The following is a 16,375-nucleotide window of genomic DNA, read 5'->3' on the forward strand; positions in this document are numbered from 1 at the left end:
GTGGGTTCCCAGGGTGTGCTGGGACAAGAAGTCTAACATCATCTGCAAACATGGAGACCAAGGGCTAAACAGTGTGACCAGCAGGGCTAGGGAGGTGATCGTCCCCCTGTACTCAGCTCTGGTGAGGCCGCACCTCGAGTACTGTGTTCAGTTTTGGGCCCCTTGCTACAAGAAGGACATGGAGGTGCTTGAGCGGGTGCAGAGAAGGGCGACGAAGCTGGTGAGGGGCCTGGAGAACAAGTCCTACGAGGAGCGGCTGAGGGAGCTGGGCTTGTTCAGCCTGGAGAAGAGGAGGCTCAGGGGCGACCTTATCGCTCTCTATAGGTACCTCAAGGGAGGCTGTAGTGAGGTGGGGGTTGGCCTGTTCTCCCACGTGCCTGGTGACAGGACGAGGGGGAATGGGCTTAAGTTGAGCCAGGGGAGTTTTAGGTTAGGTGTTAGGAAGAACTTCTTCACTGAAAGGGTTGTGAGGCACTGGAACAGGCTGCCCAGGGAAGTGGTGGAGTCACCATCCCTGGAAGTCTTCAAAAGACATTTAGATGTAGAGCTTAGGGAAATGGTTTAGTGGGGACTGTTAGCGTTAGGTCAGAGGTTGGACTCGATGATCTTGAGGTCTCTTCCAACCTAGAAAATTCTGTGTGTATTCTGTGTGTGTAATCCGGGATGTGGAGAACACTGGCAATGGAACACTGTGTGCCATTTCTGTGCCTGTCCTTCAATGATTAAAAATGGTAGGAAGTACCAAAGCCCACAGCCTAACTGGCCAAGGGCTGGAAAAATGCTTCACAACACTTGCATATTCAGAAGACCTTAGTCAAGAGGTAGCCTTGAAGCTGACACACAAAGTATGGCTACTGGAGTGGTGTAGGCCAACGTGAAACCATGCACCAGGGCTGGGACATGGCCCAACAGACATCCTCCACAGGCTGAAAAAGCAAGATCCTGACACTCATAAAAGCTTTCAGACTTCCCATGCCCTTGGTTTCCTTGGTATGGATGATAGGGCTCATTGCACTAGCTACTGCTGGGCATAGACCAAACGTGGTCACAAAGGTGATGGGGGAGAAAATGTCAAATCTTTCAAGAGCTCTTTGTTCCAACGGTTGATCTGCCTGGCCACAAAAGATGATGGTTGGCTCTGGTTTTCAGTCTTTCATTGATGTTTGACTTTCTGCTTTAAGAGTCATCATCTCTTGACCTGTGTGGCATCATCACCTGCTGGTTTTCCAGAAGGTTGGCTTCACAAAAATGCACGGGATCAGTCACTACAAAGCTGACCCCACAAGCTGAAGCACATACCTTAGTTGCCAGAGATGAAAGTTCTCCATCTTATCTGGTTAGCTTTGGCATTTCACTGTGACGTGTTGGTTAAGTGAGAGATGGGAGCTTGCAGACATTGCCTTAGGTCCCTGTTATGTGCACGTCCATCTTCACGTTGCAAGACAGGGCAGCTGGTGGCAGGGGAATGCAGAAGGGGCTTTCAAGGGAAAGTATACCATAACCTTTTCTCTGAGATCACATTGCTGTGAGTAAATATTCCTGGAATTTGTAGGCCACAGAGCAGTGAGATGCTGCTTGTTGTTTGCTGGGATCGCAAGGTCACAGAAAGGGTTTGGGTAAATCCCTGCTGTCAGCTCTTTGCCTCTGAAACTCTCGATTCCTCCTTCTCTCACATACACTTGTGTTCCTTTAATCAGAGGACTTCCTACTTCTTTTTTAAGCAAAAGCTGACAATTGAAGTTTTTGTCCTTTGTTAAGCCATGATTTTTTTTAAAAGGGGAAATGAGAATTTACTGTACTTGGGACACACATTCAGCAAACAATTAGCATGGATCCACTCAAATGTCCAAATAGATATTCCTTAATTTTCCCACAATTTTAAGCAATTATTGCCCTATTCTAAACCCATTTAGAACCTTGTAAGTATCTGCCACAACTAAAATAATATTCCTTTCCGGAAATGAGATACTTAGAAAAAAAAAAAAAAAAGAGAGAATTGGAAATGTTTTTTTTTTTTTTTTTTTTTTTTTTAACATAAATGCTGGTAATTTTTGGATGCCTTAAAGATGCTCTGATGACAGAACATGCTGTTTATGCATGCTTGATTTATGCTAACACAGACTTATTTTTCTTTCTCCATACGGAGCTTGACAGCTACCAGAGTATGGAGAATGGTTTGCTATGGCACCTTTCACACTGCCCAGCCCATCTGAACTAGCATAATTTAACATAAAAGACAGTAGCTGTACACAGGTCCACCACACAATCTTAGTAAGTCCTGCAGGAGCTGAGTGAGCCATCTGCAGTTCCTGCAGACATATTCTTTGTACAGGTAGGATAAAATGCTGTCTTACATTCTGGACCACCATCCAATTTTTTGTCCTCCTGCAAAGTCAGTGTATTAAAGCAAGCCTTCTACTGTGTCAATGTAGTTTACACATTTACAAAGTTTAGCAGCTTAATGCCAAAAAAAAAAAAAAAAAGGAGGATTTGACGATTTTAAAAAATCCAAATTTTATGAATAAATAACTTTTTATTGTTTTTAAAGGTAAGGTAAGTAGCAGGGACCAACAAGAGAAGTTCCAAGCAGAGACTTTATGATAACGGACCAGCATCACGGTCTGCCTGCACTTCAGATCCACTGAGTTTAGGTATTGTGGAAGTGACTATGGCTGGAAGTTGTTATATTGTTATTTAGTTGTTGTTTCTAAGAATTATTGAAACTGAAGCTTGATTTCATCACCATGAAGATACCAGTGTGCCCCAGGGACATGCTGGAGGCTGCTGGAGGGTGTAGCTGTATTAAAAAGCCTTCCTTTATTTTCTACTTGAGCAGGAAGCATTCTTTCCTGACCAGATGACTAGGTTAGGTGATCAGGTCTTAGCTGGCTTTTGCCACCATTTGAAAAGAACAACACATTTTCTTCATCTGAGAAGAAACCTTGTTTGCACTGAGGCCTGCCTCTATGCACTCCACCATGAACTGAAAGAAACAAAAAACCCACACCTAAAACAACAAAAAACAATACCTGACGGCTTTTCTGAAGTGCATGGAGATTATTTCACTATGCTCAGATTCCTGTTGCCCCTGTTCAATGGATATTTGCACTCCTCTCTTTATGGGATATTAAGCATCCTACTGCAGAGATTCAGGCCTTGAAAATACCATGACTTTTATCATGGTCGTCCCTACACATTCTCTTCTTGACAGTCCATCTCTTTCTATTTTTAAAAGGCATCTTTGTATTTTCTACTCTCAAAGTGACCGTAATGCCAATCCAAATGCTTTAAAATCATTCCTTACTTACACACTGTTAATTACTCTGCTACTTTGCCAATTGCAAGGTTCACTGCTTCTCTGTATCTCCTTGTTACCTCTGTCTCTAACCACTGAAACCACCATTTGAAACTCCTTACTAAAAAACACTAGACACAGTTGTTGTAGCAGGCCATTAAATACTGAACAGCAATCACACTTCAATTTTTAACGTTTGTTTAGGGGTCTTATTTTTGCCCTAAGAGAAAAGTGGAAATGGCAAGCAGGGGGGACATACACATCCTGCTGATCCCATCAAGAATCGGTGGCTTTGTGAGCTCCAAGTCCCAACCAGTGGCCAGCTCTTCAAGCTACTCAGTTAACTAACACATGGAAGAGACATGTCCTCTCAGTCAACTCTTGCCTTAGCAATTCCAAGTTTTTGACATTGCAAGGCATTTCATTTTCTAAAGAGACAATATCCTGAGCATCAGGATGCTTTTCCTAACATGGAAAAATACTCCAAATAGGAGTACTCCAAGTATTCGTTCATCTTATAACAGCTTATGAAAAAAAATATCTGTGAAAACAGAACCTGGATGCAGAGAAAAACTTCTTACGTGCTAGTTAAACAGTTAATAAAAACCCATCACTTTCAATAGAAGTCAAACTTTAGCAAGACAACTATTTTTTTCCCCTGAGGACTATCATGATTAGACTGACTTGCTAATAACTAGTGAGAAATGGAAACTCACCGCCTCATTACTAACAGAAGAATAGATACAAAAGGTAATTATCATATTCTGCTTTTAGCTAGAAAATGAAAAATGGATTTCTATCACCTTCGTAGACAGGCAGTCTACTGCAAAATGTTAATGGACAGAAAGGGATTAAAGAACGGTGATGGGCAATGACAGAAAGGCGCAGGCATCCATTTGAGTCTGGGCCCAATGCCCACTGTCAGAACATCCTTGTTGGTCATTTTACTCCAAACCAAAAGCAGAATCCTGCTCCCATCTCTTTCTGAACAGCAGCGTCTACGTGTGAAATACAGTCCTATAGAAATGTCAGGAAACTTTCCTAAAATCTCTTCAGCATTCTGAAAGGCTGCATGAGAAAAGCTGGGGGCAGGGAGCTAGTACAAGCTTCTCCAGAACTTCGGTTTTAATGAAGCCTGTTCATTAAAGCTCCTCTGTTAGAGGAGTTTCATCATCTTTTAGCATCTATAGCCCAAAAGCTTTTCAAAACCCCTGGAAATTTATGATGCAATTAGATAGAAGGAAAAAAAAATCCATTTATATAAAGGAGCATCTCCTACATAATGAAGTACTTGCTGATTTGCTTCGGGTTACGCTGAAAAGGCCTACTTTGAGGCACTGAATTCTTGAGGCCTCAGGTTTGCTTAGATGAAAGGAACATTTCCTGGCAGCTGCAAGAGCAAATGAGTACCCAGTCATCCACCCTAATTTAGGTTATGTAAAACGCAGTGGGTGTAAGCCACACATGTGCCTTCTGAAGGCAATGCCTGGGTTGCGCTCCTGTCGGCTAGCTTGGCTGCCAGCATTCTTCTCCCTCCCACGTACCTGTGTGAGTAAAGCTCTGTTAAAGAAGAAATATTTCACATCACAGGGCGTGACACTGTGTGAGTACTGTACAATGATCTAAGGTGCCTCTTGCTTCAAGCGATCATGGCATTCATCCAGTTGTAGTCAAAAAATGCATTCTCCTTTCGATATAGGCATTTTTTTGGGGGTCTTCAACATAGCATGTAAACACAGTACCCTCTTTGAAGCAGAAAAGATCGTGATCACAATATTCTGAAATAGGTAGGAGACTGATAAAGGTCCTTCTACACAGTGTGACTTTTGTGTTGGAGGTCCCTGTGCAAGCTCCAAGAGAATCGGTGTGTTTGCTCAATGCACAGTGGCACGCAGACACACCGAAACAAGCTCTGACCAGACCAGCACTGGATTCAGCAGCAGGGAGGTAACTGGAGCTGTGTTCCGTGCTGGGTGGTGGGAGCAGTAAGGGCAGGTGTGGCTCTGAAGGGAAAAGTGAGCTCTGAGCTCAGAGTGACAAGCAGGCAAGCACGAGGAGCATCCTACTGACAGAGGGATAGAGGGGAATGGGCTCAGGGCATGACACTACCCCAGCTCACTTGGCTAAGCAGCAGTGGGGTGCTGTGCCATGTTAGGGTACCGGGCTGCTTGCTTACAGTAAAATTGCAGCAGCTGTGGTGGTCTTGAACTCAGAAAAAATTGATCCAGTTCTTTGTTCCTCTATGTGCTGTCAGACCACCTCCCAAAGGAGAAAATGACGAGTGGTGGTGTCCTCCATGCTCCATGCAAATTACTGTCTTTCATTCAGTGTCCTCCTAGCTGCAGTTCCATGATTTTGTCCTCAGTAAGAGCAACTGTTACCAAAGATTACTACATTTGAGGGAAAAAAACACACCTTGGTTGACTAGCGGTGATACATTCCAATCCTTGCTACTCAGAACTGCTAGCAGTGCACCTGCTCCAGCACACCGAGTGAGAGCTGGAGGTATTAGATACCTGCAGAGGACCCAGTAAGGAGTGTGCTTTAGTAGGACTGAGTTACTGTTGGGAGAGAGGTAAAGCTGCCAGGAAAGGACAAGGCTCCAGTGACTGTGCTTCCCATTTTTTGCTTTTGGCAGGGCTGAGTGCTGAGTACATTACAGACCTTCTGGAACAATCCTTTGGACAACTAGCTAGACAGCTTGACCATGACTTAGATCTTCATTTCAGTGCCGGTGATAAATAAGAAACTGTAATATTTCGTGCAAGTCATTGAACAACTTGGTGACTCAATTCTCGCTCTGCACAAGGGAAGGCCTGTAAATATGTGCCTTTCATGAAGTGCTTTTGACCTTCCCACTCAATAGGCACTGCACCAGCATTCTCAGATTCCATATTAAGCAGTGATTTCTGGAAACAGACAAGACAAAATTACAACAGTACATCAGGCGCCCGAAAGCACAGGGAGGCTCAAGTACCTACCACACACTACCACGTGCACTAGCTGGAAAAAATCAAACCTGAACAGGGTGACACACCGCGCCACATCAGGTCCTTCAGCTACGGAGTGCTGTTCAGTGCTGTAGATTTACAGTCGCTACCTTTTTCTCATTGCACATACCAACACTAGTTCCTTCCATGTTTTAGACTAACCTCTTTCTGGACTACTGCATCAATGTCATGCACCAGCACCCTGGCACAGCACCCTGCTGCTGTTTTTCTTTTCTTCGATAGCTAAGCAAAAGTCCTGAAGATTTTTATCTGTAGAAGAAGGGAGATAGAGAATATGTTGATTATTTCAATTTGGATTTTCCAAGAATGGTTCAGTCGGGATGCCTTCTGAGGATCAGTGTATGGATTTGCAGGGTATTGGTTTGTTTGTTTTTAGAACATTCAGTTTGGAATTGGAAATTACTGTTCACATGGAATACATTACATGATGACGATTACTATTACTCAGACAACAGGGAATCTAATTTTACATATCCATAAGGCTCTTCACATACGGAATGGAGTAAGAGGAAGATGCAAGTGCCTGGGACTGCCTCAGGGCTCTCATTACTTCTCAGCCTAGAAGAGAGGGATCTGGGAGTCGTGATAGACAGCAAGTTGAATATGAGCCAGCAGTGTGCCCTGGCAGCCAGGAGGGCCAATCGTGTCCTGGGGTGCATCAAGCACGGCATCGCTAGTAGGTCAAGGGAGGTGATTGTCCCGCTCTACTCTGCGCTGGTGCGGCCTCACCTCGAGTACTGTGTGCAGTTCTGGGCACCACAGTATAAAAAGGACATGAAACTGTTGGAAAGTGTCCAGAGGAGGGCTACGAAGATGGTGAAAGGCCTGGAGGGGAAGGCGTACGAGGAACGGCTGAGGTCACTGGGCCTGTTCAGTCTGGAGAAGAGGAGGCTGAGGGGAGACCTCATCACAGTCTACAACTTCCTCGCAAGGGGTTGTCATGAGGCAGGAGACCTTTTCTCCATTAACACCAGTGACAGGACCCGCGGGAACGGGGTTAAGCTGAGGCAGGGGAAATTTAGGCTGGACGTCAGGAGGGGGTTCTTCACAGAGAGGGTGGTTGCACACTGGAACAGGCTCCCCAGGGAAGTGGTCACTGCACCGAGCCTGTCTGAATTTAAGAAAAGATTGGACTGTGCACTTAGTCACATGGTCTGAACTTTTGGGTAGACCTGTGCGGTGTCAAGAGTTGGACTTGATGATCCTTAAGGGTCCCTTCCAACTCAGGATATTCTATGATTCTATGATTCTATACTTCTGAAGGGAAAAGTTCCAAGCTTTTTGAAAACTGGGAACTGGGTGCACGATATCACCTCCCTCCATATTCTTCCACTTTTGGCCCCTTGACCTGGAGAGGCCTGGTGACAAAAATGAGCATAATAAGATGGGGAAAGACATCTGAAGATTAATGAAGCAATATACTACATATATCTGTTTCAGTGTAAGTGGCAGAAAGTCTTAATTCAGCTACCTCATTCATGTTCAGATCCTGGACTTGTGGATAGTATGACCCCGTGCTTGCCAGCCATTTGCATGATTAACAAATTTGTATTAATTTGCATATGTACAAACAGAAAATTCCTGCGTACCTACAGAAAATTCAGCTCCCTGCTGAATTTGAAACAGTTAGATGGTTAAAAAAGCAAACATTTCCTTATTATCTGCTTACCATGTTTGTGCATTCAGAGAACAGTTACTGTAGTTCTGATCTACACCGTACACTTGTGCAATTATGCAGATTCGTGATGAAGTACTGGAAGTAATCCTCCCCTTCAATCCTGAGAGAAGCAAAACACCAAAAAAAGGAATGCATCCCTGGAGTCATGCAGGATGTGCTTCAGCTTAGTCAACGTTTGCAGGTGCAGGTCCCAAGATCACAACTGGATCCTGAGCATGTTTATGAGGTCTCATTAATTGTCACTGCAGTTTCAGGGACAGTCTCACACAGTTCTGAACTGCCACCCCACAAACTACTTTTTTATTTTTAAATGTAAAAATAAATTACAAGCATTGATGTAGGCATAGATTATTATTTTTATTGCTCTTGTTAAAAAGTCAGTGTATGAATTATGGCACGATGGTGTAAAAATGCAACGTTATGGAGTGCTCTAACAGTATGAGGTCCATTCTAACAAGGTTTTAAATATGAAGCATGAGCTTCAATATGGATTTCCAAATAAAAGCAAGCTTTTGAGGTAAATGGATTAATAATAATTAATCTGGAATTTTAATACTAAGTGAAAACAGAGTGGATTTGCAAGAACCAGCCATATTTAAGACATGACAGAGTCAAACAAAGATTTAGAAATTAAACAGTAAATTCTTTTTTTCTTTTTGAACTACATAGAGGTATTCGTTTTGCACAGTAGATGAATGTTAAACTACAACCACAATGCATCAGAAGAACTTCCATGAAGAAAGGGAAAAAGCAAAACAAAACCTTTTCTACACTGCCAGTCAGAAAACAAAACTCTGTGCTTTGAAGTTTTAAAAATAAAAATAACAATTTAAGAAGGAAAAAAAAAAGTCACATCTCCTGGGTAAATCTCCACCAAGACAACACAATGATGCCTATTAACTCTGTGCTTGGGGATAAAACAAAACTAAACAGGACTATTTAATTCTGAAGCAAACCCAAACAACTGGATATCCACAGACATTATTGCACTTGTAGCAGTGGTGCTTCAACTGGCCTGAAAACTACTCTCACCATATTAAGGAAACTGATGGTTTTTTTACATGTGTAATCATACTCAAGAGAGGCAGAAGAATGGTGTCCTAATTCAAACTGCCATACCCTTTGTAAAGCAGTTTAAGAATCTCTGGCACAACATGAAACTCTCCAAATGCCTCCAATGCTTAGAAAAAAGTCTTAAAGAACAACCTTACCCAGAGGATGGGTGGGCATAGAGTACCAAATAAAGAGGAAAAAGAGATTGTGGGCATTAGCTTCCCAGCAAAATGATGTCTTACATCACACAGCAGATCAGAAATAAATAAAATGAAACTTGAGGAGTCTGAATATAAAACCTTGGATGATGTTGCAGGAGTCACAGGCTTCACCAAACCAATGTCAGTGTATTTTGTTAAGCATAACGCAATTACTATATACATTATGTACGTTTAGCAGATAATGCCAACTAACAATACACTAAACTAATGGATGTTAACCAAAAATATATTAAAACAACATACTTATGAAAACAGATGGCAACCCCTAATTATGCGTAGTTACATATGACAAAGTCCAGCTCTCTGGAGTCCAATAGACTGACACCTTCAAGCATCAGGAAACAGTTATCTGAGGCATAAACAACATAATTAACAGAACCAAGTCAAGCTGCAGGGGAAGCACACTGACAAAATTACCTCAAGTCCAATCACAAAACTCTCCAAATTTTACCACTGCATAGCTGCAGTGAGGCAGCCATCCATTCAAAGGTTTTACACTGCCATATTTCTTCAGAGGAGCTTCTAAATGATGTGCTATTTAGCATGGTGTTGATCTACACACAAAATATGTAACAAACAAAGCACTTAGGTTTAGAAGCACTTATGGAAGAATCCATGACATCTTTACAGCATATTGTGTATGAACGCACACACTATTAATTTTCTCTTGCTTATTATGATGTGGCATCTTACTGTTCATAGCATTTCTACATACTAAGAAGAAAGAGCCATCTCCCGGAGGAACCAGTTTCTCTGATCTGGGCAGCCACCGCACCTGTATCTTGCTTTTTGCTACAGTACAGCTTGTACAATGAAGGTAACAGTGTCAAATCCCCAGGAATCATGACAAAAAGAACCAGTTCTTCCCTTCTTTTTTGCTCAGCTTCTCTGCTCTGTTACAACAACAGATCTCAGTCAGCGTCCAGGTGCTCTTGCCTAGTGAGCAGAGGTTTCTCATCTGTGTCACCAATCTTTTTCCGCATCTCTTCCACTGCCTTCTGCAAAGCTGTTCGCTCCTGCTCAAGAGTGAGAATTGACTCCTTCAGTTTGCTTTCATTAGTCAACAAAAGCTCTACCGTGGCTTCAAGGTTTTGGATCTTTCCATTAGCCACCTTTCAAAGTAAGAGGGAAGAGAGGAAAAAAAAAAAAAAAGAAATTAATAACTGATAAAATACATTCCAAAATGATGGAAAATTGCAAAAGTAAAATGCAAGTCTGAACGCTATTAGACCTGTGCACTTCAGACAATTACTATAGTGTTCCTTGTAACAAGAAACCTCTCTCTCTCAACTCGACTGCTTTGACACATTCACAGTTAACCTTACAATATAATGCAAGGTAGATCAAATGAGAAAGTTATTAAGTCTGCAAATTACATACCAAAGAATGGCAGGTTAAGATAAGTCTCTGCATGGGCCAGCTGGAAGACATTTTTGTACAACCACATTTGTTGAATTCTACACTGTTTGCAAAGCAAAAACAACTTAGCCCGTTAGTTACACCTCATTTCTTCTCCACATTGAGTCCAACAAATGCTGGACTTGGAGGCAAGCAAGGTGAGGATTTAGTGTAACATACAAACAGACAACAAATCTTGAAAAATTCCAGTTTTTGTGTATTCCTCATTCTCCTTCAAGAGGCTGCACATATTGCCATGCTAATTCATGGTGAAACAAAGCATGAGATCATTCAAATTCATCACATGAGACCTGAAGCTGAGGTGCTTTGTCAAAAGCAGAGATCTGTTTGGAAGTTTCATCATGGATAACATTTGAAAAGACCATTTGGGTGGTCTCAACTTTCAGAGCAGTATTTCTTGTTTCTGATGAGCTCACTGTTCTTGTAATTATGGTGGTTTATCAAGTTCACACTTTAGGGACAAAATATGGACAAACCATGACCCACATGTTTTGGTACTGTATTTTCCTCATGTCAGCAATGGGTCACCTTTCACCATAGGAAAGGAAGGCTAGTGAGACCCACCTATAAGAAAAAGGGACTGCTGCAACACTACAGATAGTTCCCCACCATGATGCTAGGTGCTGAGTTGCACTCAAGTGAAGATGAGCTTTTACAACAAAATGCTTAGGGCTGCAGAGTCTTTAAGGGCAAGAGGGTGGAAGATGTCCTGATGCAGGTATCTATATAGGACATCTCATCTTGAATCTCATCCCAGAAATCCCTCTTCCCTGTGCCGCATTCAACCATTTCCTTGCCTATGTGCCTGAAGCTTTATGAAAATGTCTTGCAGAGGAGTTTCTCTTGTTCTGAGATCTCTAAGACTCATCCTAGCACCTGGAACAGGCTCACGTTCAGACCTCACACAGTCAGAATTTACATATTAAGCAGACTTTTGTTAGGAAAAGCAACCTGGGTCTGCACTGCTGGCTGGCTTTGGTTGTGACATAGGACCAATGGCTGAGAAACCTGAACTCCTTCCTTCACCTACTGCCTTACGAAGTCTATGTCTTTGACAATAATCTAGAGGCTGAAAGCTGCAAACAGAGCACATTGTCTGCTTCTTACCCTTGAATTCCCTTTATTCATCAAATTAATTGTGTGGTTGGAAGTTTTACAACAAATGTCCTGTTGTAAAGCAGCCAGAAAGCTGACTTCTTGAACACTTAAGCAAAGAATAACCCCTACAGAGACCAGGTGTACTGCCTCTCAAAAAAGCTGCAGACTGAACAGGCACAGAACATATATTAAACATTATTATTTCATATATTATCTAAGCCATCTAGATAACAGTTTAAAAAAAATATATAAAACAACAACACCCCAAATCTTGCAAGACAGACCACTTTACAGACAATAAATCCCATAGATGATGCAGCCCTAATTTGTGACACTAGCATTAGCTTTCCCCTTCATAGTAGATTAGTATCCCCCACTGTAATAACGTAGTGACTGAAAAATGTAAAAATAAAGTTGTGAAAGCACCTTACGTATTTTTAGTCTTTTATAACTATGATTTTAATTACAAGAAAAGAGAGTGTACAGTGAATCAGCTTTTCACTAATTGCAAGCACATGCTCTATCCACAACCTACTCTGAGAATTTCTTTAAACTTTAAATGTTAAACTAAATAAAACAATAAGCGGCCGAGCTTTTAGGTCACTAGACCAACCACCAGCCTCTTCTGTGCCTTAGTATGAGACGGTATCTTCTGAAAAGGTCGATAAATTAGAATGTTAAATATGAAATATAAATCGTACCTGCAGTTCTTCCAGGAGATCAAAGTTCTGTTTGCGCAAGCTACTGTTTGCCTTTTCTAATTTATCCAGTCTCTGATTGTCATTTAAAGATGAATCTATAAGCTCATCCTGAAGCACATGGTATTCGACTTCATAAGCTTGCAACTGCTTGGCAATATCCATTTCAAACACCTGTTGTATATAGAAAAGTTATTAGGTGTTGTGAAGATAAAAACTATATCTCATTCAATGCCTTAAATCCCATGGATCTAGACTTAGATACGTAATTGCTGTATACAAAAAAGACAATTTTTGTCATTTACATTTCCTACTCTGGAGATGGCAAGATTGAGGAAGTAGAGTTCAATACAATGGCATTGGATCTGGATTCTATTTAAAACTTTACTACTAATTTACTGTCTGCCTTCAGCAAAATCACTCATGCTTTCAAGAAATGTAGAATTTGTAGGGCATTCCCTTTTCTAGATTTCAAATTTAATGCATCTCATTTTGGCATAACTCTCCTAGACATATTCAGAATTAGATGTCACGTTAGAAAAGTGCAGTCCAAGCCGCTGTGCCATAAAAGTGTAAGACTTTTGCAGCAGCACAGCAAAATGAAAGCTTCAAATGAAGAACAGTAAACATTACTAGGTTTATTTATGATTCTACTATACTCTGAGAGGCTGAAAGAAAATGAAATAATCTATCCTCACACAAATACACCTTAAATGTTATGTAATGTAAAAACATATTTCTATAATTATTAACTACAAATCACTGAAATGAGTGCTCAATCTTATACAAGAGTATTAAGAAAATCTTGGATTTTAAGAGCAGATAAATAAATTGAGAGACACCCAAGGGAAAAAAGCCCTGCTATTGTATTTTCCTTTCTCTAGGTTTTGGCAAACACCTGCTTTCAAATTATTCAGGAAACATGATTCTAAGGTCCCCAAGACAGTTATCTCCCTTGAAAGCAGGGAAAAAGCAGCTAAATGGAATGGACAAGTGGCCAATAACAGAATATATCAGAAACCAAACTCAAGTTGATTTTAAAATGCACCTGGGAAACAGCCCATAATTAGAAGTGCATGGGTTAGCATTAGCGAGGTGGGGATTGGGCTCTTCTCCCACGCACCAACTGATAAGATGAGGGGAAATGGCCTCAGGCTGCACCAGGGGAGGCTGAGGTTGGATGTTAGGAGAAATTTCTTTACTGAAAGGGTTCTACGTCACTAGAATATGCTGCCAAGGGAAGTGGTTGAGTCACCATCCCTGGAGGTCTTCAAGAAATGTGTAGATTTACAACTTAGTAACGTGGTTTAGTGGTAGACTTTAGTACTAGGCTAGAAGTTGGATTAGATGATCTTAGAGGTCTTTTCCAACCTGAATGATTCTATGATTATATTATTCTTTTTATATTTAAACCTCTTGTTGTTTATAACTCTTGGAAATGAGTCAAAAAAATCAAGTGCTATCTTAAATATCTGACGAAATATCAAGAATTATTTCCTATTTTGTTCATCTGCGCTGCAGACAAACTGTTAGATATAGTTAAAGAAAACAGGTTTATGAAACGGTCATGACACCTGTTACATATGCTGTAAAGATAATCTCAAGTGGTTGTACAGAAGAAATACAAATCTAAACACTGAAGGCTGAAACACATTTCATCTGGGTTCGGCTATACATATGGAACTCTCTTTCTGCATGCTCTGAGCATCTCTGGAAAAAACGGTACAATTCAGCAGGGCAGACTGTTAGCTCCTCTCACCACCTCTGCCACTTCTAGCCTTTCTGCTCTTGAGAAGGGAGGGAAATCCCTGCCGTCATACCCAGAGTATCATATTTGAAAAGGATGAAACATGAGGCAAATCAAAAGTTGGACTTGAAAGCTAACCAACTGAAGGCAAACTAAGGCATGTAATCCCACAGTCACGCTGCAGAAGGGGTGAGGAGGATGGGGATTAGCCCAGGAGCTGTGTACGGACTGCAGGGCATGTTGACCTGCTGCTCTTTTCAGCCACTATAGACAAAGTCAACAAAGGGAGGTCTCTACTTTTGCTAATGCGAAGTCAGCATTTGTGAGGCTCCTGTAATTCAGCTTTTGCTCCAGAAATTAACTTGGAGAGCCAGATTATTTGCAGATGTGAAAACTCAGCAGGCTTTTAGCACACCTTGCTGCTTTTTTGTGGAGTGCACCGCACATGGGTTGTAATATTGCTGCCAGTAACAGCCATTATGCACACCTCTGAAAAAGTAAACATTTTCATTAAGGGTTCATAAAGTGATCATAACCAACTTGTACATGTAAGAATACAGAGGTGCTACACCAGTCATATGCTTCCAAAAGATTTCAACATCTTCAGAACTACAATAACAAAATTCTTCTCAGCTGGAAGTAACACATCGTTGGGGTTTTTCTGCCAAAACCTTGTTTAAAAAAAAGCATTATTTCTTTTGCATTCTACTCATACGTTCAGATAATTTCATACCTGACTAATGGTCTTTTCCATCTGTACCAAACCCAAGTTGGGGAGAGTGTTTTTAATAAAATCAACAATAGTTTCTAGGTTCTCATGCTGCAGAATCAAGGGCTTATGGCTTCCCAAAAGGCTTAAGGCCACTTTAAATATAGCCTCTGATCCTTGAAGGAAGAGCATATCTGTGAAAACAAACAAAAAACAGAGTACATCAAGCAAGCACATTTTTTGACACGAATATTAAAACAATAAACTGTCCAAGGATAACAACTTCTCCTAAGGGCAATCTGGAGGCTAGATATTCTCTGCCAGACACGTCCTTTTGTTACTGAGGCTACAGCTTTAGATATCTTGCAGGATCAGCATTATTACTGTGAACAGCACACTTGACTAACAATCAATTATTTAATTTGTTCAGTGAGTTTTCAACCAATAAATCCAATTCAAATTTAAGCTAAACACATGTAATAAGCCAGGTAGTCAAATTTGGCAGCATTGCTGCTTTTTGTGCACGTACTAGCTTTGTGGGCTTTTTGCTTTTGAAATGTTCATGGGAATGAGGAAATAAACCAGCAATTGTGGAATTTACTGCTAAGTCTTCAGTTCTGAACTTGAACAGAATTCTACTTCTGATGACATTTAAAATCTTCATAACAAAGGGCAAAATCTACACCTGAAGAAGTAACTGAAGATCTGAAGTTCTGTACTTTTCTGCTCTGGAGGACAATGCTGCAAGTTCTCAGTGAGCCAACTCTGAGCACACAAGACTAAATGCGCATTTTTCAGCAGTATCAAGTTTAATGGGCATGTGCTTATTTTAGTAGGTGTCTCAACCACTTACATTAATATTCTAATAGCTATACGAATAAGTACCTTGAAATCTTAGTAATACAGCTTAAGTGCTAATATTACAGGTGGCCCTGCAGTGACAGCACCCTGGCATACATTCAAGCACACTGAAGCCACAGTATATAATGTCTTTTTACTTCAACTCCCTTTCTTTTCTTTTCCTTTACAAATTTCCTCTGTCTTTATAGAGGCAAGATTTGGAGGACTGCAATCAAAGCATCAGACAAGAAGCAAACCCATTTGTCCTCCCCAGCCCATCAATATAAACAGCGTTGCCTTGCATTTGACTTTCCTGCTACTAGAACTCAGAATCCTCTGCTGGTTTTACTGAAAGATTCACTACAGGCAAAAGCATCTAACATACGAAATGGTATTGGTGGACAAGCCTTTGTTACACTGGGCTTTCATTAGGAGAAGTGCTGAAAGTTGGGCATATAATTAAAAAGTAAAACGCAGGTTTTCTATTTGACTCATAAAACAGTCTGTAGGTTAACCTCCTTCTAGCCCACTGCTTTGATGTATCACTTGTAAAGAAGAAAAGATAATGTAGTTTTATTCTGTATTTTCTAAGTATATTTTTATTTT

The 16,375-nt window shown here is 41.1% G+C and overlaps 1 protein-coding gene across 9 annotated transcripts in view; it reads right to left on the minus strand.

The window, feature by feature from the left end:
* Positions 1-8,326: 8,326 nt before the first annotated feature.
* Positions 8,327-16,375, minus strand: part of TBC1D1 (TBC1 domain family member 1) — a 110,042-nt gene continuing 101,993 nt past the window's right edge. For all 9 annotated transcript variants that reach the window (XM_082759999.1, XM_082760000.1, XM_082759998.1 and 6 more), the window contains 3 exons: positions 14,954-15,123; positions 12,477-12,647; positions 8,327-10,370 (listed from right to left, as the gene is read on the minus strand). In XM_082759999.1, coding sequence (XP_082616125.1) covers positions 10,170-10,370; positions 12,477-12,647; positions 14,954-15,123 — 542 coding nt within the window. In that variant the 3' untranslated portion in view covers positions 8,327-10,169. The remainder of the gene's footprint in view (positions 10,371-12,476; positions 12,648-14,953; positions 15,124-16,375) is intronic.

This window comes from Aythya marila, assembly GCF_965140915.1.
Source record: "Aythya marila genome assembly, chromosome: 4".
NCBI lineage: Eukaryota > Metazoa > Chordata > Aves > Anseriformes > Anatidae > Aythya > Aythya marila.